General features: G+C 38.3%; 1 protein-coding gene across 7 annotated transcripts in view; it reads left to right on the forward strand.

Annotated features, from left to right (window-relative positions):
- The window catches only part of KDM2A (lysine demethylase 2A), a 113,598-nt gene that overhangs the window by 12,401 nt on the left and 77,406 nt on the right, over positions 1-23,791 (forward strand). For 2 of the 7 annotated variants that reach the window (XM_045039592.1, XM_023240102.2), the window contains one exon: positions 21,057-21,205. The exons of 4 other annotated variants lie outside the window; for them this stretch is intronic. In XM_045039592.1, the coding sequence (XP_044895527.1) occupies positions 21,077-21,205 (129 nt within the window). In that variant the 5' untranslated portion in view covers positions 21,057-21,076. Of the gene's footprint in view, positions 1-17,769; positions 17,856-21,056; positions 21,206-23,791 lie in introns of all 7 variants that reach the window. One more of the 7 variants, XM_023240103.2, reaches the window with a different exon arrangement.

Genomic DNA, 23,791 nt, shown 5'->3' on the forward strand with positions numbered 1-23,791 from the left:
GTGGGGAAGTCAGTAATTAAATATTTCTGCTAGTAATGTCAATTATAGTTATGCAAAGGACTACAAAGGTAAATATAGGATGCAGTGAGAATATATAATAAGGTGACCTAATCTAAACTTCAGGAGTGGGAGGAGGCATCAGAGAACACTTTTCCTGAGAAAGCCTTTAAAACTGAGACCTGGGGGCTCCTGGATGGCTCAGTTGGGCATAAGCGCCCGACTTCAGTTCAGGTCATGATCTCGCAGTTCATGTGTTGGGCTCTCCTGTGTTGGGCTTTCCACTGTCAGCATGGAACCAGCTTTGGATCCTTGGTCTCCCTCTTTCTCTGCTCCTACCTCCCCCCACCGCCCAAAAGTAAGTAAACTTAAAAAGTAGGGGCGCCTGGGTGGCGCAGTCGGTTAAGCGTCCGACTTCAGCCAGGTCACGATCTCGCGGTCCGGGAGTTCGAGCCCCGCGTCAGGCTCTGGGCTGATGGCTCAGAGCCTGGAGCCTGTTTCCGATTCTGTGTCTCCCTCTCTCTCTGCCCCTGCCCCGTTCATGCTCTGTCTCTCTCTGTCCCAAAAAGTAAATAAATGTTGAAAAAAAAATTAAAAAAAAAAAAAAAAAAAAGTAAAACTGAGACCAGAAGGGTAAGAGGTAACCAGTCAAAAAGGAAGTCATTAGCATATGCAGAAACCCTGAGATTGGAAGGAATCTGATGTGTTTGAAGAACCTACCAACCAAGCAAGACCAAAAAGGCTAGTGTAGTGCAAAGAAGTAGATGGAGGAGAGTTAAAATCTTGACAAGATAGTCAGGGGTCAGGTCAAGTAAGGCTTTATCTTGAAGATGGTGGGAAGGCAGAAGTTTATCAGAGGACTAATATGGGTGGACTGATAAACAGCTGCAGGATAGGGAAGGGATCAGGGAGGGAGGGAGAATGGGTTTGATGACGCCAAGTAGGAGGCTACTACAGTGGTTGAGGTAAGACGGCAATATAGTTGCGAATGTGGGCAATGGAATTCGGGAGATTATGGAATATTTAGAAAATAGAATCATAGGACTTTGGTTCCTTGGATACATGGGAGGGTGAGTTTAAGGGGGTACATGTAAACATGCCTCTCAAGGTCTTCTCATGTGAATGGCTTGTGGTGTAGTCCTTGTATCAAGATAGGGCACACTGAAGGAAGGGCAGGGCTGGAGATAGAAGGGAAGAACATAAGCTCAGTTTTGAGTAAGTTTGGATAGATTGAATGTGAGATATCTATGAGACATCTGGTAGAACTGTTGAGTAGGTAACTGGTTCTGGGCCACAGGAAGGGTTTGTTGTGTCTCGTTGGCATAGGTATGGTCAATGAAGTTGGGTGGACGTGGAGTAAGCTTACAAAGGTATTGCGGGGGGTAGGGGTGTGCAGAAAAGTATGAGGAAAATCAAGAGAGACTGGTATCTTGGAACACAGGAAACTGTGGTACTGTTTATCAAGCACCGTGTTAAGCATTAGTGTATTTTTACTCACTTGATGCTCATAACTATGAAGAAGGTGCTTTTATTTCAATTTTATAGGTCAGGAAAACGACAGAAGAAGGGGCTACATAAACAACATTTCATACTGAGAATGTAAAAAAAGAGGAGGGCAGTGGTCAGGTGAGGTGGATGCTACCCAGAGGCTGAGATTTTCATTGGATTTGGCAACATAGAGGTTAATGGTGACTAAACAGGGGTTTCAGTGGCATTTGGGAGCAGAACACATCAGATAAATGTTACATTAAACATCATGAAAGAAGAGACATTTAGAGACATTGGCTGTGAAGAGAGAAGGGGAGCAGGTTGTAGCTACAAGTTAAAGTGTAGGATCCAGAGAAGGCTCTCTTAGGTTTTTATGTGTTATATTTTAAGATGGAAGAGACCACTGCTTTTTTTTTTTTTTTTAATGGTGTTATCAACTATTACTCCTTTGTCTGTTATCCCTCATGTTTAATCAGTAGCTAAGACCTGATGAATTACTAGTATTCATTGTTAGATAGTTCCCACTGCCGTTTAAATTAAAAAAAAAATTTTTTTTTTAAATTTGTTTTAATGTTTATTTATTTTTGAGACAATGTGAGAGACAGAGTGCAAGCAGCAGAGGGACAGACAGAGAGAGACACAGAATCTGAGGCAGGCTCCAGGCTCCAAGCCATCAGCACAGAGCCCAACGCGGGGCCTGAACTCATGAACCGTGAGATCATGACCTGAGCCGAAGTCAGACGCTTAACCGACTGAGCCACTCAGGAACCCCTAAATTAAAAAATTTTTAATTTTATTTACTATTTATTTTTTAAGTAGACTTCACGCCCAATGTAGAGCTTGAATTCTGACTCTAAGGTTAAGAGTCAGATGCTCTACTGACTGAGCCAGCCAGCCAGGTGTCCCTTTGTCATTTCTTAATGTTTATGCTCCAAGGTTCTGATCGTGTTGTTCCTATTCTCTGTAGCTTTCCCATTCTGTAGTCACTGGTGGTATGGGAGGGACACTAGGCTTTGGTTCATGTGACCTGGCTTTGAATTTCAGCTTATTAAACTTACCTTTTTTTAACTTCATTTCTTTGTTATTATTTTTATTTTTTATTAAGTAAACTCTACCCCCCATGTGAGGCTTGAACTCAGTGATCCTATGATCAAGAATTGTATGCTCTACGACTGAGCCAACCAAGCACCCCTGGGAACTTTAATTTTTCATGTGTGGAATTAGTGAAAATAAAACTTACTTTTTGGAAATTGTTTATAAGTGCTTGGTTAACTTAAGCGTTTGCCATTGTAGGCACAAACTCCTTAGCCTGATATTCAGGCCCTAATTGACTATAGTCTTATTAGCTACTCTTAACTTATATATGTTCCAGCCAAACCAAGCTACCTTCTTGTTTTTTTCCACACACTTGTGCTATTTTGTCTCCCTGTCTCTACCCTAGTTCTCATTTTTTTTTTAAAGGTAAAGTTTATCCTTTTTCTCTTTCTGTCTTTTCTTTCTTTCTGTCTTTCTGTCTTTCTGTCTTTCTGCCTGTCTGCCTGTCTGTCTTGAATCCTAAGCAGGCTCCATGCTCAGCATGGAACCCAATGCGGGACTCAGTCTCGACCCTGAAATCACGCCTGAGTTGAAATCAGGAATCAGATACTTAACCGATGGAGCCACCCAGGTGCCCCTTTAGTTCTCATCTTCTAAAGCTCATTTGTGATACTGCTTCCTTAGTCCTGTGTGTAGAAGGAAACCTCTTTCTCGAATCCTCATAATTTTTTCCGTATCTCTCATGATGTCTGTGTACAAGATAGAAATTTTTTTATGTTTACTTACTTTTGAGAGAGAGACAGAGACAGAGACAGCACAAGTTGGAGAGGGGCAGAGAGAGAGGGAGACATAGAATCTGAAGCAGGCTCTAGGTTCCGAGCTGTCAGCACAGAGCCCAACGCGGGGCTCGAACCCACAAACTGTGAGATGATGACCTGAGCTGAAGTTGGTTGCTCAACCAACTGAGCCACCCAGGCGCCCCCAAGGTAGAAAATTTAATTACGTCTATATTATATGCTCCATGAGGACAGGGCATGGTTTCCCTGGCATATACATAGCATAGTACTGTTTACATCATTAAGACTCATATTGCTGGTTGGTTAACTTTTTATGAAGACAAAGCATAATGTAATAAAATTAATCTATTCCATTCTGTGGTTGAGTGCTCACAGTTATGAGGAGGGTGATGTTTAGAACAGAATCAAAGAGAAGGGAGACAAGGAACAAGAATTTGCCATGTCTGATTGCTTCACTTGTTATGGTCACTGGATAGAGAAAGAAGGAACACACTACTCATTTCTTAAGACCATCTGGTTACCCTTGCTCTTATACTGTGTTCACCAGGCTATTTTCATAATTAGTAAAGTTCCCCTGTTTGTTGATATTGGGAAATGGGTTTCCTAGATAATGGGCATGAGTATTCATAGTCATTGCCAGGCAGTGTGAAGAAGCTAATTGACAGTCTTTTTGTCTTGTAGAGTTGAGTAGTAGCCTACCAATATCCCTCCTTTGAACTTTGAAAGAAGAGACAGTGTTCACTTTAACAGCAATAGTGTCTACAAACATTCTTAGGCACAAAGGTTTGAACATGTTGTATAGAATGCCAAGGTACCATCCTTCAGACCCTTTTTGTAGGGAAGCATTTCTTTGACTAGATCTTCCTGTTATACATTCTCATAAAATATCTCTTATGCATAACACTTATCAAAATTGCGACTTTATGTTTACTTGAATTATTGTTTGTTTCCCTTTCAGATTGCAAGCCTCATTAAAGGCTACTACCATACCTTTTCTCACTGTTTTATCCCCATACTTAGTACGGTGTCTGGTCCACAGTAGGTGCTTGATAGATTTTTTTTTTTTTTTTTTTTTTTTTTCTGTGAATGTGCATCTCTAAAATGCTCTCCCTCCCACCCCGTTCTGTCCTCCTGGTACGCTCCTAATTACCCTCCAAAGTCCCCAGATAATCTTCTCTGGAGTTCTCCTCAGTTACATTCCTGAGGCACATTACATGCATTTCTGTTGTGGGACCAGTCACTTTGGGTTGTAATTATTTGACAGTGAGTCTCTTTTCATCCAGCTAGAGTAGACTTCTTTAAGGCAAGGATCATGTCTTATATAAGTGTTCAGAAAAATGTCTGTTGAATTGGACAGAATTGCACTTCCTAAAGATACATGAAATATTTATAACATAATAGCTGAACCCTAACAATGGAAAGAACCTTAGATTGGTAATCAGAAAGACTGTGGTAGTTATTCAGGCTTTATGTTATTCATCTGTGAGGTCTTTCTCAGTTCTAATTGTTTAAACTAGTTGTTTTCAAAGTGCTCCTGACCACATCATCTGGGAGCTTGTTAGAAATACATTCTCAGGTCCTACCCCAAACTTATTGAATCAGACACTCTGGGTTCAATAAGCCCACCAGGTGATTCTGGTAGATGGTAAAGTTTGAGAACCAGTGGAATTATTTTAGTTTGTTTTCTGCGTGTTCAAAAAAAAAATTATAGTTACTGTAATTTAAGCTTCATAGCTTCAAGTTATTTAAAAGAAATTTTTTTTAATGCTTACTTATTTTTGAGAAAGCGACAGAACACGAATGGGGGAGAGGCAAAGGGAGAAGGAGACACAGAATCTGAAGCAGGGTCCAGGCTCTGAGCTGTCAGCACAGAGCCGGATGCAGGGCTTAAACCCACAAACTCTGAGATCATGACCTGACCCGAAGTCAGACGCTCAACCAACTGAGCCACCCAGGTGCCCCTTAAAGTTATTTTTTTAAAAATAAGTTTAAAAAAAAGTTTTAACTTTTCTCAGGGTGCCTGTGTGGCTCAGTCGGTTGAGCATCCAACTTTGGGTCAGGTCATGATCTCATAGCTGATGAGTTCGAGCCCCGCGTCAGGCTCTGTGCTGACAACTCGGAGCCTGGAGCCTGCTTCGGATTCTGTGTCTGCCTCTCTATGCCCCTTCCCTGCTCATGATCTCTCTCTCTCTTTCTCTTTCTCTCTCAAAAATAAACATTAAAAATTTTTTAAAGAAAAAAAACGGGTGCCTGGGTGGCTCAGTCGGTTAAGCATCCGACTTCGGCTCAGGTCACGATCTCACTGTCCGTGAGTTCAAGCCCCGCGTCGTGCTCTGTGCTGACTGCTCAGAGCCTGGAGCCTGTTTCGGATTCTGTGTCTCCCTCTCTCTCTGCCCCTCCCCCATTCATGCTCTGTCTCTCTCTGTCTCAAAAATAAATAAACATTAAAAAAAAAAATTAAAAAAAAAAACAAAAACACTTTTCTTCATATGTTGAATTTTGGACATTTTTCTAAGCTACTGATCATAGCTGTATAGCCAGAGTGTCTTTGAATGAGAGGCAGTCCAGAAGTATTTGAAGACTGCTGCTTAATGCTGCTAGCAAAAGCGAAATGTGTGTGTGTGTGTATGTATTTATATCTTTATATATGCACCTAGCACACACGCATGGCTTTCTGTCAGTGGAAACTTCTCCATGATTGGTTAAAGGAAGGAAAGATAAAGTACAGGCCTTAATTAGGCAGACTTGAGTGAATGGTATAGCAGAATAAGACATATCAAAAAGTAGAGGTTGCTTTTTTGCTGTAGCAGGTGTACATGCTCATTCACTTTCTATACCAAGGAGCTTATTTTATTTATTTTAATTCTAGTATAGTTAACAGTGTTAAATTAGTTTCAAGTGTACAATATAGTGATTACCAAGGTGCTTTCTTAGCAATAAACGTCTGCCTCAGTGTTACCTGTGACAGGTTGTTGTGGACTGAAAAGTGCTTATTGTTGGTATTCATTGACTTCCTGTAGAGGGAGTTGCACACTTTACTGATAGAAACCATGTAATAGTGTATCTCAGATGTAAATTTTGTGCTTGGCATCATGCGAAGTGCTTCATATGTGGCCCACTTCCACCATTGTTTTGGCTGAATACCTTGAGTTTAAATTTATTCTCTGTTAAATAAAGGGAATTTTTTAGAAATGGAATTCCTAAAAAGAACTCCTTTTAAGATATTGTGTTGCTGCCTGGTTGCATGCTTTCAGGATTTAGTAAACAGTATCGTCCTGTTTTCTTTTTGTACCTTTAGTTATAAAACATCTCAGACTTTCTAAATTGAAGAAGCCTATTTAGTCTTTCCTTACATGGAAGTTGCTTTTTTTTCTTTAATTATTATAATTGCCTTTCTCCACATCTTTTCCTACCTGTTAACTATTTTTTAGTGTGGTTATTAAAACTACAGGAATTATAGGTTCAGAAGTTTTGTTCTTTTTGGCTTTGTGCTCATTTATTTAACAAACTTTGTCAGGCATACTGTTGGTGCTTAATGAATGTACTGCGTATATAGAAATGAATATCTTGTAACCTCTCCTCATAGTCTGATAAGAGCCATATAAACAAATAATTATGCTATACTGTGATAAATGAAATTTAGGAAGTACAAAGTATAGAGGCAAGAGAAAGAGAATGAGAAGGAAACTACTAAGTTGGGTATTGGAACATTAAGTATGGTCCAAGCATGTCAGAGGGCAAGGAAGGAAATTCCAAGTAGAGGAAGCAGCATGTCCAGAGGCAAATGCGTATGAGACAGCGTTACAAGCTCAAAACAGCATTGCCAGTAGTTTAGAGTTACTGGAACGTAAGGATGGGAGGGAATCTGAGATGCAAAAAGTCAATCCTGTAATGTTGTATGTACTTTATTCAATTGGAAATGGGAAGATGTTAGAGGAACTGTAAATGTGGAAGAGGCCTGATGATGCTTTTGTTTTAGAGAGATTGCCCTTGGAGGGTGTTGTGGAGGATAGGCTGGTAGCGGAAAAATTGCAGAGGCAAGGGAATGAAATAAGAATCTACTATTATAGTTAACTTTTATTGTTTTTTTAAGTTTATTTATTTATTTTAAGAGAGAGAGCACAAACAGGTGAGGTGCAGAGAGGAGAGACAGACAGAATCCCAAGCCAGCTCTGTGCCATAAGCACAGAGCCCAATGCAGGGCTCGAACTCACGAGGTATCAAAAGTTTGACGCTTAACCAACTGAACCACCCAGGCGCCTTAAGAATCTATTATAATAGTTTAGAAAGAAATGATAACTAGAGGTTTGGTATCAAGAATGGAGGTAGAGGCTAGACTGAGTCAAGGTATTTTGACACAGAGTTGATGGGACTTGGTGATCTCATTCGATGTTCTTGGAGAGGAGGGTGACTTCTGGGTTCTTGGCTTTAGTTGTTGGTTGATGGGTGGTGCCATTGACTGGGAGAGAATACCATGGTTTTATACAGAGGTAAAAATATAATTTTGATTTATTTATATTAATCTTTACATCTGTGGTAGTATTTAATTTACCAGTTTTGGAGAGTACTTTATGAACAACCCTACCAGAGATTCTTGGCTAACGTAATAAGGTGTCAGCATAGGTTTGGGTGACTTTTTATTGGATAAAACTAGTTCAGATTAATTATTATATGTATTATTCTCTAGGCCTTCTCCCTTACACTTGCCCAAGTGAAAGGCTAATTATACAACATTCATCCACTTGGCTTGTGAACTCTTTCTCAATTTATCTCCCTCTGTTTGTATTGTTACCCCATGTTGTCTTCTATGTCATTTATGAAAATACTAGGAACTGTCCCTAGCATTATGTTATGGGGGACACATTTGGAGATACCTATTTTCTTCTTTACTTTATTTTTTGTTGTTGTTATTTTATTTATTTATTTATTTTTTACCAGTTCTTCATATGTGGTACAGAATTATTCTAGATTCTATATTTTAAAAATTCTGAGGGTGCCTGATTCAGTTGGTAGAGCATGTGACTTTTGATCTCTGGATTGTGAGTTTGAGCTCCACATTGGGTGTAGAGTTTAATTAAAAAAAAAAAAAGGCATTGTAAAAATTTCGTACAAAGCCTTACTAAAGGTTTTTATAATTTATTTAAAATTATACTTCTTTTCTCCTTTTATGGAATCCATGTGGCCATTATAATAGCCCATTCAGGACAGCCTCTCTTGATACTTGTGCCATCTTTTTTTTCCTTTAAGTGTATTTATTTTGAGAGAGAGAACCAGTGAGGGAGGGCCAGAGGAGGGTGGGACAGAAGATCTGAAATAGGCTCTGTGCTGACAACAGAGAGCCCGATGCCAGGTTCCAACTCACAAAGTGCAGGGTGATGACCTGAGCCGAAGTCAAGGCACTCAACCGACTATGCCACCCAGGTGCCCCATACTTGTGCCAACTTTGTACCAGCTGTGAGCCAAAGAACTCCACTGGGTAAAAGCAGAATAGGAATTTCTAAGCCATGGTCACATGTGTGTGATGGTTTTAGGTGTGGGGAGATAGCACATCTCTGTGACTCTCAGCCTTCCCCCCTGTAAGAACAGCCTTCTCTCATTTTTCATAGGTTGAGAGTTTTCTAATTACCTAGCTATTTGATGAAAGACTGAAAACAACTATTGGCTAAAATTTCTCAATCTTGTTCTATTATAATCATTTGAATGATTATGTGTACCTGCCTATATTAATAAAATTCATTGGCTTCTGCTAAAGCTCTAATGGGAGTAGAATCGCAAGCTGACACATGTCTGTTTGAATCAAAATGTGTCTGTTCGTTTCACAAGCATCTGATAGGTTCATTGCCACGGGATTTTAAACCAGAAACACTGGCTTAGCTGTGAAATAGTCTCTATTCAGTTTCTGAAAAGAAGAAGTTCCTTTGGGTGTATAATGCTTTTTTATATGCTATTAAATTCTAAAAATAGTTTATTGGCTAGTTGTACTCTAGAATTGTAATTAAATATAGGGATAATACAAAGGACTTGAGAAAAGTTCAAATGGGATTTTCCCATGGGTAAAATTTTGTTTACCTTTTTCCATACTGATCAGTCTTTTGAATATAATAGTGATGACTTCTTTATTAGTGTTCTTGCTTTCTTCCCTCTACTTTGATAGAATCAATATTTTTAAGAGGATTTCCCCCCGCCCAGTGATAAAAGTTACAAATGCTGGTGGTGAAAAATACAAGAAGGTCACTCATAATCCCTGACTTAACCAGCATCACTATTTTAGCATATCTTCCAATTTTTTCCCATGCATAAAAGTATTTTATGTAGCTGAGATTATGCTTGATATAATTTTATATATCTTGCTTTCAAAATTTATTATGATCATTTCCAGGTCACTAAACTTTTGTGAAAGTTATGCTGTGACCTTCTATAGTTCATTTGCTCATTTTTCTGTTATTGGGCACTAGGTTATATTCGCTTTTGGGGGCATTAAAGATAACACAGTGAACTTAATTATATATTTGTTTTTCTGTGTTTCTAGTAAATTCTTATCATTCCTAGAAGTGAAGTAGTTAAGGTTATGAACATTAAAAACTTATGGAAAAATTTAAACATGCATGGAGTAAAGAATAGTGTAATAAATAATAAATTCCTGTATATTTATCACCAACTGCAAAAATCATTAACATGAGGAACTCTTCTTTCACCCCAGTCCTCTACTCCCTCTCAATTATTTTGAATTAAATCCCAGATAGGTTCATTTACTTCATCTGTATATATTTAAGTTATATATATCTAAGTGTGTTTTTTTTTTTTTAAGTTTATTACCTTGAGAGAGAGGGCCTGTGTGTGTAAGTGGGGGAGGGGCAAAAAGAGGGAGAGAGAACTGTGAGATCTCATGAACCGTGAGATCATGCCCTGAGCCGAAATTTCACAGTTGGACACTTAACCGACTCAGCCACCCAGGTGCCCCTATATCTAAGTTTTTAGTAAGTAAATAGTAAAAGTAAAATTTACTGTTTGTGAAGTATAATGCACATACAGAAAAGAGCATAAAATGTAAATTTATTATGGTTCAGTGAATGATCACAAAATGAATACCCTGGTAACTACCACTTGGTCAAGATTTGGAATTACCACCACCTCAGAAGCTTTCTCATGCCCCTCCCAGTCACTGGTTTGTTTTTCTTCACTAGTGGAGACTGCTGGCTCTATAATTTAGTTTTACTTCATTTTGAGCTTTTAAGAAATGGAATAATATAGTGTGTATTCTTTTGTGTCTGGCTTGTTTTGCCCAACATTGTGAGATTCATCCATGTTTCTCTGTAATACACAAAGACTTCAAAAGCATAGCCATATTGCCAGTATCTCAGTAAAACAATGAACAGTTTTTTTCTTTCTTTCTTTCTTTTCTTTCTTTCTTTCTTTCTTTCTTTCTTTCTTTCTTTCTTTCTTTCTTTCTTTCTTTCTTTCTTTCAGATTTTAGTTTTAAGTAATTTATACATCCATTGTGGGGCTTGAACTCACCACTCCAAGACCAAGAGCTGTATGCTCTACCTACTGAGCCAGGCAGATGCCTCTGAAAAATTTCTTAATATCTTTATTGTTCAAATTTCCCTAATCATCTGACTTTTTTTTTAATGGTTGGCTGTCTCATTTTTCTTTCTTTTTTTTTTTTTTTAATTTTTTTAACATTTATTTATTTTTGAGACACAGAAAGATACAGAGCATGAGCAGGGGAGGGACAGAGAGAGACAGGGAGACACAGAATCTGAAACAGGTTCCATGCTGTGAGCTGTCAGCACAGAGCCCGAAGCAGGGCTTGAACCCACAAACTGTTGAGATCATGACCTAAGTTGAAGTCAGATGCTCAACCAACTGAGCTACCCAGGCGCCCTATCTCATTTTTCAAACAAGGCTAGCCCCATGTTTTGTATGGTTGTTCTGTGTCTGAAGTCTCTCAATCTGTTGGTCACTTCTCCCCTTTTTTCTTTTTCTTTTCTTGTGGAAATATTTGGTTACTTGTCTTCTAGAATTTCCCACCTTCTGGATTTTGCTGATAGGATATCTGTGGCGTCATTTAAAATGTTTTAAATTTATTTTTATGTTTTTTAATGTTTATTTTGAGAGAGGGAGAGAGTGAGCTTGCGCACATGAGCAGGGGAGGGGTAGAGAGAGAGAGGGGAAAGAGAGAATCCCAATCAGGCCCCACACTCAGTGTGGAGCCCAGTGTGGGGCTTGATGTCAGGACTGTGAGATCACGACCTGAGCCAATAGGAGAGTCTGATGCTTAACCGAATGAGCCACTCAGGCGCCCCTTGATGGACATTTACATTGTTTTCCATTTGGGGCTATTATGAATAAGGTTGTGGTAAATATTCTTATATAGGTTGATGCAGACTTGTTTTTACATACAAAGGAGAAATTGCTAGGCCATGTGATAAATTATATGTGTAACTTTAGAGATTGCTAAGCTCTTGAAATGCTATTCCATTTTATACCTCCCCCCACACAATGATATTTGAGATTCCATTTTATACCTCCTGCCCATGATATATGGGATTCCATTTTATACCTCCCCCCCCCCCACAATGATACATGAGATCTGCTGTTGCTCCATATTCCTGCCAGCATTTTGTTTTTGATATTGGCCATTCTAATGAGTACAAAGTAATATCGTATTACTTTAATTCGTATTTCTCTGATGACTAATGATGTTGAATGTTTTTCCATGTGCTTATTGGCCATTTGTGTATCTTCTTTGATAAAATGTCTCTTCAGATCTTTTGCCTCCCACCCCCTTTTTATTGGTTCGTCTTCTCATTTTTGATTTGTAGGTTCTTTATATATTTGGATACAAATTCTTTGTTAGATGTATGTGCTACAAATACTTTTTACAGTCTGTGACTTGTCATTTTATTATTATTATTTTTAGGTTATTTATTTATTTTGAGAGAAAGAAGAGACAGTGCAGGGGAGGGGCATAAAGAGGGAGAAAGAGAGAATCCCAAGCAGGCTCTGCACTGTCAGCACAGAGCCCAAAGCAAGGCTCCAACCCATGAACTGTGAGATCATGACCTGAGCCGAAGTCAGATACTTAACCAACTGAGCCACCCAGGTGCCCCAGATTGTACCATATTTTAAAGTGAGGGTTATAAAATTTTATTTTTCATTCCCCATATACCTAGGAAGAGTTAAAAATTATTGAGTTTGTCTTTGAATAGCAGACATTGATTCACATCTTTCATTTGTGGAAAATAATAGATAGGTTTTTAAAAAGTAACTTGAATTTACAACTGTTCTGTGGTTAGATTAAAAAATACTTTTTTTTTTTTAAACTTACTTTTAAGAGAGAGAGAGAGAGGTGGAGGGGGGAGGAGCAGAGGATCCAAAGTGGGCTCTGCACTAACAGTAGAGAGCCTAATGTAGGTCTTAACTCATGAAATGTGAGATCATAGCCTGAGCTGAAGTCGGATGCTTAGCCAACTGAGCCACCCAGGTGCCCCTTGTTTTTATAATGTTTATTTATTTATTTTGAGAGAGAGAGTGCACACGCGAGTCAAGGAGGAGCAGAGAGGGAGGGAGACAGAGAATCCCAAGCAGGTTCTGGCATGTCAGTGCAGAGCCTGATGCAGGGCTCAATCTCCGATCTCACGGTTCGTGAGATTGTGACCTGAGCCAAAATCAAGAGTTGGACGTTCAACCAGCTGAGCCACCCAGATGCCTCATGAAGTGACATTTTAATTTTTTGTTAAAATATTTAAAAACTGGGGCGCCTGGGTGGCTCAGTCGGTTGAGCATCTGACTTCAGCTCAGGTCATGATCTCACCGGTTGTGAGTTCGAGCCCCGCATCGGGCTCTGTGCTGGCAGCTCAGAGCCTGGAGCCTGCTTCAGATTCAGATTCTGTGTCTCTCTCTCTGCCCCTCCCCTGCTCGTGATCTCTCTCTGTCTGTCTCTCAGTAATAAATGCTAAAAATTTTGAAAAAATATATTTAAAAACTATTTCATTATTGGTTATAAATATAGGAGGAAATGAAAAACTAGCAAAACTAATATTTATTTGGTACACTAATTTAAAGCATTAGAAACATTGGATGTTAAAGTGTTTTATTTTGGGGGGTACCTCACTGGCTTAGTCGATGGAGCGTGTACCTCTTGATCTTGCAGTTGTGAGTATGGGCCCCATTTTGGGTATAGAGATTACTTAAAAAATATAATATTAAAAAAATTTTTTTTTTAATGTTTGTTTTTGAGAGAGAGAGAGAGAGAGACAGCACGAGTGGGGGAGGGGCAGAGAGAGAGAGGGACGCACAGAATCCGAAGCAAGCTCCAGGCTCTGAGCTGACAGCACAGAGCCTGATGCGGGGCTTGAACTAATGAACCATGAGATCATGACCTGAGCCAAAGCCAGACACTTAACTAACTGAATCACCCAGATGCCCCCAAAAATAAAATCTTTAAAAAAAAAAAAAGTTTTTATTTCTTTGTTTAAAAACGTATTGAGGGGCGCCTGGGTGGCGCAGTCGGTTAAGCATCCGACTTCAGCCAGGTCACGATCTCGCGGTCTGTGAATTCGAGCCCCGCGTCGGGCTCTGGGCTGATGGCTCAGAGCCTGGAGCCTGTTTCCGATTCTGTGTCTCCCTCTCTCTCTGCCCCTCACCTGTTCATGCTTTGTCTCTCTCTGTCCCAAAAATAAATAAACGTTGAAAAAAAAATTAAAAAAAAAAAAAACGTATTGAGTAGTTTAAATAGTGCTCGCCTGCTTCTTGTCATAACTTACAATATGGAGCAAATATCTTTTGGGTGTTGTGGCTTCCATCCTTTGTACTTTCAGGGTCATGTAATATCTTTGAGAGTTCCTTTAAGAACTCTTCCTCTGGGACATCTTTATCCTTGTTGTCATAATCGCTTTCCTTATTTATGTTGAAAAGTTTGCCTGTACTAATTTTCTCTGATGTGTGTAACTCCCATTTATTTTCTTTCCAGGTTTTACTTCTAGCATTATCACTTTTCGTTTCTTTGCTTCATTTTCATCTTGTTGGCCAGCTCCCTCTCTTGATTGTCCATTTTGTAAATGGGTTTATCACTGGTAGAGTAGGAGGCAATACAACTATATACTTTGCTGTTTGTGTGTGAACTGAATAACGTGTCCAATGACTCATCACTAACAGACTTTGAAAGAAGTGATGTGATTGGTTACTGATCATGATGTACATCTGTTGTTTACATGGTGAATTGTGGACTAAGGAACTCGCAGTAAAGTTTATATTTTATGCAACAACTCAGAGTTCATATACCATGGTAATTAAAATTTGAAGTATGTTGTTGGGGGACTGATGTTATTTAATTAACTAAACTGTGGTAACTGAAATTTGTGCATATTGGGAGTATGCAAAACAAGTACTACCTGTGTAAAGAGCATGTACGAATGAATACAAATTTTACTAATGTTAGATTAACTCCTTGCAGGCAGATTTATGTTAATTGTATTTGTTACTGAATTGTAGCTATGGTTTACAGGGAGGATCAGATGATGAGACTGGATGTATATAAAAGTCCTTTGTTAACCACAACACATAGAGAACAAATGTGTGTTATGGTAGGGCAACCAACATATACTGAATAGTTCTAATATACCAGGCACTATTTTAGATATTTTACATGTATTAGATACGTTATTTGATTATTGTAGCAACCTCTGAAGTTTGGTGGTGTTTTATACTCTCATTTTATAGATGAAGAAACTGAGGTACAGAGCTAATGTAAGTTTAGTAATTAGCATCAGATCCAGGATTCAAAGTTAGATATCTCTGGCTCCAAATCCATATGTATTTTACAACTCCCATTTTTCATGGTGGTTGTTGGGGATCCTCCCAGAGGCCATTTGATAGTGACTAAATTGAGGGTAAAACATGAGGAAAGGAGCATTTTAGCTATATTTTATTTTGTTTGTGGGGCTTTAGGTGATGAAATTCAAGTTAAGTATTTTGGCAAAAATACTGTACCACTGTGTATATATATTGCATTATATCATGAGACACCATGTCAGGTTACCTCACTCCTGATGATGCTAGGTTTGACTCTGTTACAGTTATGATTGTCAGGTCTTTCCTGTAAAAATGTATTTTTTCCTTTGAAATTGGAAAGTAATTTGTGGTGTGGTACCTTGAGGTTCTTCAGCAATTTGACTGATCATCCATTTATTTTTATTTTATTTTATTTTATTTTATTTTATTTTATTTTATTTTATTTTATTTTATTTATTTTTTATTTTATATTTTTTTTACTGATCATCAATTTATTGTCTTTTCTCAGATATACTTTCATCTTTACAGGTAACCAAAAAAAATTTTTTTAAAGATTTTATTTTTAAATAATATCTGCACCCAACATAGGGCTAGAATTCATAACCCTGAGATAAAGAGTTGCATGCTCCACCAACTGAGCCAGGCAGGCACTCCAAAAATTATTAAAAATTTAAACAATTAAATAACGTATTTTTTATTGTAGGAAAGAATTAGATGAGCTCGGGAAAAAAGATCCAAAGCACCATTGAACTTCTTTTTATTTTTTTTAATAACTTTGTAATTCCTAAATTACTTTGGAATCATGTGTTCTATGAAGTATGTCAAAGGCACTGTTACTGTATTTTAATTGTTAACACACAAATGCACATTTGACCTGCTAAACTTTTGGAGTTTTTTTCTTACTAAAAAAATTTTTTTTTAATGTTTATTATTTTTGAGAGAGAGCGCATGAGTCGGGGAGGGGCAGAGAGAGATGGAGACACAGAATCTGAAGCAGGCTCCAGTCTGAGCTGTCAGCACAGAGCCTGACATGGGGCTCAAACTCCCGAACCGCAAGATCATGACCTGAGCCAAAGTCAGACCCTCAACCAACTAAGCCACCCAGGTGCCCTGGCTTTCTTTTTAAATTTTTATCAGTAAGCAAAATATAGCACTCAGTTGCAGAAACTCACGAGAAGGTAGAATTTGAGCTCTGCTCGGTTGGTCTAGATGTAGTGGCAAAGAAAAAGAGTTCTACTTATGGTTCCTGGGTGGATTGTGGTGACAGGAATTCAGGAATCAGGATTAAGTAATGGCTTCTCTGGAAACGGTGAGTCTTGAACTGGTGAGGGAAGAGAGCCAAAGAAATAATAATCTTAGAAAGGAAGACCGGAAAAGCACAATATAGAACTTAGTTGTCTTGACATCGGACCGAATTTCCTGAGACCCAGTGAGAAGGTATCTTAATGTTGGGGGCAAGATCAAAGAGGGTGCGGTCGTCCCAACATGGTGGGGGAGGAAAGCTATAATTGTTAGCTTTTGAGTTTTGATGTTCTTTGTAAAGTAAGTCATGAGGTCATCATTTGTAAGGAAAGATGATAGAATGGGGAATAGAGTTTGGGAAAGGAACTTGAAACAGCATGTGTAGTATGAACTGATGCTAATAAATACAAAATGAGCAGTACCAAAACTGGAAGGAAAGTAACCATTTACATTTATTTATTTATTTATTTACTTACTTACTTACTTACTTATTTGCTATAGAAAGCTCTTCAGTTTATTATTGGTTACAAACTATAATGCCATGTTTTCTCTATCACTTTAGTGGGTTTTATCTATTCCTTAATTGGAGGATAAGTGTTTTATAAAAGTTCTCAAAGGTACTAGCTTTCTGGTCTTATTTGGGATCATGTTAATGATTGAAACTCCTTGATAACCTGGCTGAGGTCTAAAGTTAATTTGTGGCACTAACAGTAAAGATTTCCTGAGCCAGGTAAAAACAGCCAGAAACGCAATGCAAGATGGAAGTTGAAACAGAACTAAAATTTATGAAAGTGTCTGCCATGTGAGTCTACAGTATGTAATCAACTTAAAAACAATGCTATTATGAAAGATTTGGTGTATGAAAGTAGAAATAAGCCTTGTGTGTATTTCATCCAGGCTTAACCATATCTCTTGTGCCATCTTAGGAAAGGTCAGGTTAAAAGATAGGCCTTTCACTGGATTTCAGGAGTCATTGAACCTAGCTAAAACTTATTAAAGTAAGAAGGAAAGAGAATTCCAGGGATCAAGGGCTTACCCAGAGACTGAGTAATTCCATTACATTAGACATTCTTATAGTAAGACTTCTGGCTGAAATAGTGGTGATGTAAATCGACTTGATACATACATTTTGATTGATTAATGTAGAGTCTTTACTAGATCATAATACTTGGTGTAAGTACTTGTTGCTGTCACTGTCGTTAAAGAAAATGATGGGGTATGTTGGTAGGCAAACTCAAATCATAGATTTTTTTCCCTTTATTAGAAACAAATAATCCATGCCATAAAGTGCAATCCGCTGAAATTGTCTGTTGTACTTCACCTAGAATAAACCAAAAGAGCTGAGGTATGGGCCTGTGGTAGGTACCTAACTCAGTACTACAGTTCTACTTAAATCTCTTAAAACTTTCAATAGGTTCAGGATGCCACAGCCCTATTCAGCTTTTCAAAAAGCCAATCAAATACGGATGTTTCTACTGCTTCCTTTATTGAGGCAGACAGGTAAATAAGCAGATTTTCTTTTGGAGCTCTTTAAGGGCAAAAGCTAAAAAGTGTTTTCTCTTTATTCCTGAATTAACTCAATATTCCTTTAGCAGGACTATATATAACCAGTGTGTTAAGTTCCCTATGGTATGCTTTAGTGTCGTTTTGGAGTTCCTTCTGGGTCCCAACATTTGTGTGACCTTAAACAAGATACTTCTTAACCTCTCTGAGTCTCAGTTTACTCATTTCTAAATGGGGGTGGGGGGGCAATAATGATACCTTTTTACGGTTGTTTGAGGATTTAATGGGATAACGACTGTAGACTGCTTTGTGAACAATGAACTTTTAATAAATGGCATATATTATAATTTTCAAAACTAAGTTATATAATGAACTAGTTCTACATATTTCAAATCTGACTGGTTTTTAATTATGCAAATAAAATATGAATGCATTATTGCATAAAATTAAAGTTTTACAGATAAGGTTTTTTTTTAATGTTTATTTTTGAGAAAGAGGGAGTGTGCGTGTGCGCATGCTCGAGCGGGGGAGGGGCACAGAGAGAGGGAGACACAGAATCCTAAGCAGGCTCCAGGATCTGAGCGGTCAGCACAGAACCTGATGCAGGGCTCGAACTCACAAACGGTGAGATCATGACCTGAGCTAAAGTCACATACTTAACTGACAGGGGCCCCAAGTTTTACAGAGAAGGTTAAAGAGGCCCTTAACTCTCTAGCCCCAATCCCTTCCCCAGAAGTAACTATTTTATCACTTCATGTATCCTTCCATGTCTTTTTCTTTACACACAGTTTCTACTTCATAGGTCAAGAATTAAAAAGATAGTGATTTAGTAATTTTGAAAATATTTATAATTTCTGGTTATTAGAATATGTATTTTTATAGACTCAGTAACAAAATGATAGCAAAATTCAACAGTTTGTTACATAGTGTCTGATCTTGAGCCAAATTGTAGAATTCTTTATAACCCTCGAAAGGTTTAGTCAAGGGGAAGAAGCCAGAAGAAATAAACATAGCTTAAGCCATTTAGCTCAAAAATATACATTTGCTTTTCCAGCCAATAAATATAGGTCAGAACTTATGAAATTTACTGTCTTTCAGCTTATCTTAAATTCCACAACTATGAGTCAAAGATATTGTTTGTCTGACAAGTAAAAAAGTTTTCCTTTTCTCAAAAATGGGAAAATGTTGCCACTTTCTTTGGGGACAAGGAAAGCGTTTGGGGGAGGATAATAGGAAAGTGTAATTGAAGCTATTCTTTTCATATCACTGATCCTCAAGTATACTTAAATTATTTTTGTAGTGACCTGTGGCATTTTTGTTAGCAGTATGTACACATTGGAAAGTAGATTCCAGCCCACTTAGGGAAGGAGATTGATCTTGAAGTGATGTTACTCGTTCTCCTAAAGCCACTTGTTCGGACAGAATTTTCTTTTTAAGTAAGGGAAGGTCAAGAGGAAGAGGCTATAGTTAATTTGGGAGCAGGGATCTAAGAGTTGGAGAATATGGATTTGACATGATCTCTCTTCTGTGGAGAATGAGAGGTAAGTTGGACAGAATTATGTGGAGAGGGGTTAGTGGACGAAGGAAAATACCAGTTTAGAGTGGTGTTATTTCTAATCACTTTGGGGGAGAGATGGTGGAGAGTGGAGCAAAAGACTCAGCTCCTCTTCTTTCACTCTCATCTTAGACTGAACCTGGCAATGAAGGTCAAAGAAAAGAACTCCCAGCCCAGTATGTGTGTGACGTGGTGTAGTAAAGTTCCTTTTGCCCAGAATAGAGATGTGATAACTTTTTTTGTTTGTAGGGTGTCATGCGGGATACCAGAGTAGGGATTGAAGTTAGTTTGTAAGTTATACCTTGATAAATAGTTGTTGTTTACCTGATTATCATATGAAAATATAGAACATTTCCAGCCTATGTTGCCTTGGGAGATTCATATACATATATTAATCACTTTATTGGTAGCTCTTTTTCTAAGCTTTGCTTTTGTTGCTTTTTCCAAGAGTTAGATCGTCCTGTCCAGTGTAGTAAGCCACTAGTCACATGTGGCTGTTGAGCATATGAAATGTGACTCATCTAAATTGAGACGAGAGTATAAAATACACACTGAATTTTGAAGACTTAGTATGGGAAAAGAATGTAAATTATCCCCGTAATTTTTTCATAATGATAACATATTGAAATGCTATTATGTATTACATATGAATAGATTTAATGATTTAAATAAAACATTAAAATTAATATCACCTTTGGGCTGCCTGGGTGTCTCAGTCGGTTAAGCATCCAACTTCGGCTCAGGTCATGACCTCACAGTTTGTGAGTTTGAGCCCCGCTTTGGGCTCTGTGCTGATAGCTCAGTGCCTGGAGCCTGCTTCCGATTCTGTCCCCTCTCTTTCTGCCCCTCCCCTGCTCATACTCTGTCTCTGTCTCTCTCTCAAAAATAAATAAAGCATTAAAAAAACATTAAAAATTAATATCACCTTTAAAAAATACAGCTACTAGAAAAAATTGTACATGTAGCTGACATTATGTTTCTTTTGGGCTCTGCTGGTCTACAACAACCTGTGTTAGGGATAAGTAATTTTTTTCTTGCTGTAAAATTTCATGTGGGTGGTTCTAGAGATGTTATGTGATTTTAGTTCCATAAAAATGCTTCAGGGGTCATTTAACTTGTATAGTCAGATATTTTTCCCCTTTGGGGGAAATTTTTTTTTTTTCAAGTTTTTATTTAAATTCCAGTTAGTAGTTAACATACAGTGTAGGGGTGCCTGGGTGGCTTAGTTGGTTGAGTGTCCAACTCTATCTGACTCTTGATTTTGGCTCAGGTCATGATCTCAGGGTCATGGGATTGAGACCCGCGTCAGACTCTGCACTGAACATGGAGCCTGCTTAAGATTCTCTCCCTCTGCCCCTCTCCCCACCTCCCCCAGGGTGCTCTCTTTCTAAAATAAATAACACCAAACATACAGTGTAATACTGGTTTTCAGAGTAGAAGTTAGTGATTCAACACTTACATACAACAACACCCGGTAGTCATCACAAGTGCCCTTATTAATACTCATTGTTCATTTAAACCATGCCTCTGCCTAGGAGGAGAATTTAAATTTAGTTTTATCTAAATCAGTGGGAATATAGGCTTACAGTGCCAAATTGTGTGTGTTTTGTGTTATGTGCATGCACGTATGTGTTATTTTCCAGGAATTCCTATTCTAGTGATCATGGTGCATCTTATACCCATGGGCCTTATACCCATCAGAAGGCCCGGGTCCTACCAGTCTTCCTACCTGATTAAGCCTGTCCTTGGAAGAGTGATGCTTTTCGGTCCCAGAAAAGAATCCTGGAACCAGGTATAGTCCTCAGCCCAGCTTGTAATAAGCCCTATTCCCGAGGAACATGGAACATTAATCTTAACATATTGTCAGACTTCATATTAGGCAGTCTCAAGCCAGTTTTCTATATTCATAAAATACACTTTCCCCCAAACATTTTTATTTTGAAAAAGTTCTAATATAGGAAAGTTAAAAGAGAAATACAATGAACATTTATATATCCTTCAGAGTCCCCAATTGTTTAAAAAAAATCGCCACGTTTCTTTAGTTCTACATGTATTTTTTGGAGTGGAATTATTTGAAAGTAATTTGCATATCATGATGTTATCCCTAAATATTTCAGCACACCTCTCCTAGGAATAAGAAATGACCTTACCATTAATATATTGTCTTACTTAAAGAAAATTACAGTAATTCCACGGTATCCAGTGTTAACTTTTCCCCAAATGTTCTGCATAGCCTTTTTTCTGACTTTTTTCAATTCTGGATTTAGTCCAGGTTTATGCATTGCGTTTAGTTATGACTCTTTAGTCTCTTTTCACCTAGAGTAGAGGTCAGCACCTGACAATCCATGTGCCAAGTTTTACTAGCCACCTGTTTTTGTACAGTTTACTAGACAAAAATAGCTTTTACATTTTTTTCTGTATCATTGAAAAAAAACTTACGGTAAAGTTCACCTAACATAAAAGTAACCATCAACCATTTTAATGTGCACTATTCATTGGCATTTGGTATATTCAATATGTTGTGTAACCATCATGTCTTTCTAGTTCCAAGACATTTTAAGCACCCAAAAAAGAAACCTTTTACCATTAAGCGGTCTCCCCATTTTCTTTCCCTGCAGCTTCTGCTAAGTACTAGTTGCCTTTCTGTCTCTGGATTAACCTATTTTGGATGTCTCATAGAGATGGAATCATAACATGTGACCTTTTATGTTTCGCTTCTTCCACTTAGCATGTTTTTAAGGTTTGTTCACATTGTAGTGTGTATCAGTATTTCATTCTTTTTTATGACTGAATAATAATCCACTTTGATAAAGGTATATCACTTTTTGTTTATCCATTCATCTGTTGATGGACTTTGGCATTGTTTCTACCTTTTGGCTATTTTGAATAGTGCTGCCATGGGCATCTGTGTATAAGTATTTGTTTAGATAACTTGTTTTTAGTTCTTTGGTTTAACATTTTTAAATGGTTGGAAAAAAAATCAAAAGAATAGTATATCATGACATATGAAAACTATATGAAATTCAAATTTCATTGTCCATAAATAAGCCATGCTTATTCATTTGTGTGTTGTCTATGGCTGCTTTCATGCTTCAGTGGCAGAGTTGAGTAGTTGTGATAGAGACCATATGTCCCACAAAGCTTAAAATATTTTCTCTCTGGCCCTTTATAGTAAAAGTTTGATGACTCTGAACAGTCTATCTATCTTTTTGTTTTTGTGACATTGATTATTTTTAAGTTTGTTTATTTGTTTAGAAAGAGAGCACGTGGGGGAGGGGCAGAAAGAGGGAGAGAATCCCAAGCAAGTTCCACATGTTGTCAGCACAGAGCCCGACTCGGGGATCAATCCCACAAACCATAAGATCATGATCTGAGCTGCGATCAAGAGTCAGATGCCCAACTGACTGAGCCACCCAGCCACCCTGTGTGTGTGTGTGTTTAATAAGACTTTATTTTTTTAACATTTATTTATTTATTTTGAGAGAAAGAGCAAGCAGGGGAGAGACAGAGAGAGGGAGAGAGAGAATCCCAAGCAGGCTTCATGCTGAGCCCCAGGGCTCAATCTCACAACTGCGAGGTCACAACCTGCACCCATACCAAGAGTCAGATGCTAAACCAACTGAGCCATCCAGGCGCCCCTAATAAGGCTTTATTTTTGAAGCAGTTTTAGATTGCAGAAAAATTGAGCAGGAAGTAGAATTCCCACATACCCCTTCTCTGCCCCCCAGTTTCTCCTGTTAACATCTTGCATTAATGTGGTACATTTGTTATGATGAACCTACATTGACACGGTATTATCACCCAAAGCCCATAGTTTACATTAGAGTTCGCTCTTTGTGTTTATAATTCTTTGGGTTTTTTTTTTTTTTTTAATTTTTTTTTTTTCAACGTTTATTTATTTTTGGGACAGAGAGAGACAGAGCATGAACGGGCGAGGGGCAGACAGAGAGGGAGACACAGAATCAGAAACAGGCTCCAGGCTCTGAGCCATCAGCCCAGAGCCTGACGCGGGGCTCAAACTCACGGACCGCGAGATCGTGACCTGGCTGAAGTCGGACGCTTAACCGACTACGCCACCCAGGCGCCCCTATAATTCTTTGGGTTTTGACAAATGTATATGGTTATGTATTTGCCATAAAAGTATCATACAGGATAGTTTCACTGCCCTAAAATTCTATTATGCTCCATTTATTTATCCCTTCCTTTCTCTGTTTTCCTCTCCCCCTCACACCAGCAGCTACAGATATTTTTATTCTCTCTGTAGTTTTGCCTTTCTAGCATGTCATATAGCTGGAATCCAAATACAGTATGTAGCCTTTCCAGGCTGGCCTCTTTCACTTAGTAATATGCATTTAAGGTTGCTCCATGTTTCTGTGTC

The sequence above is a fragment of the Felis catus genome, chromosome D1, assembly GCF_018350175.1.
Source record: "Felis catus isolate Fca126 chromosome D1, F.catus_Fca126_mat1.0, whole genome shotgun sequence".
NCBI lineage: Eukaryota > Metazoa > Chordata > Mammalia > Carnivora > Felidae > Felis > Felis catus.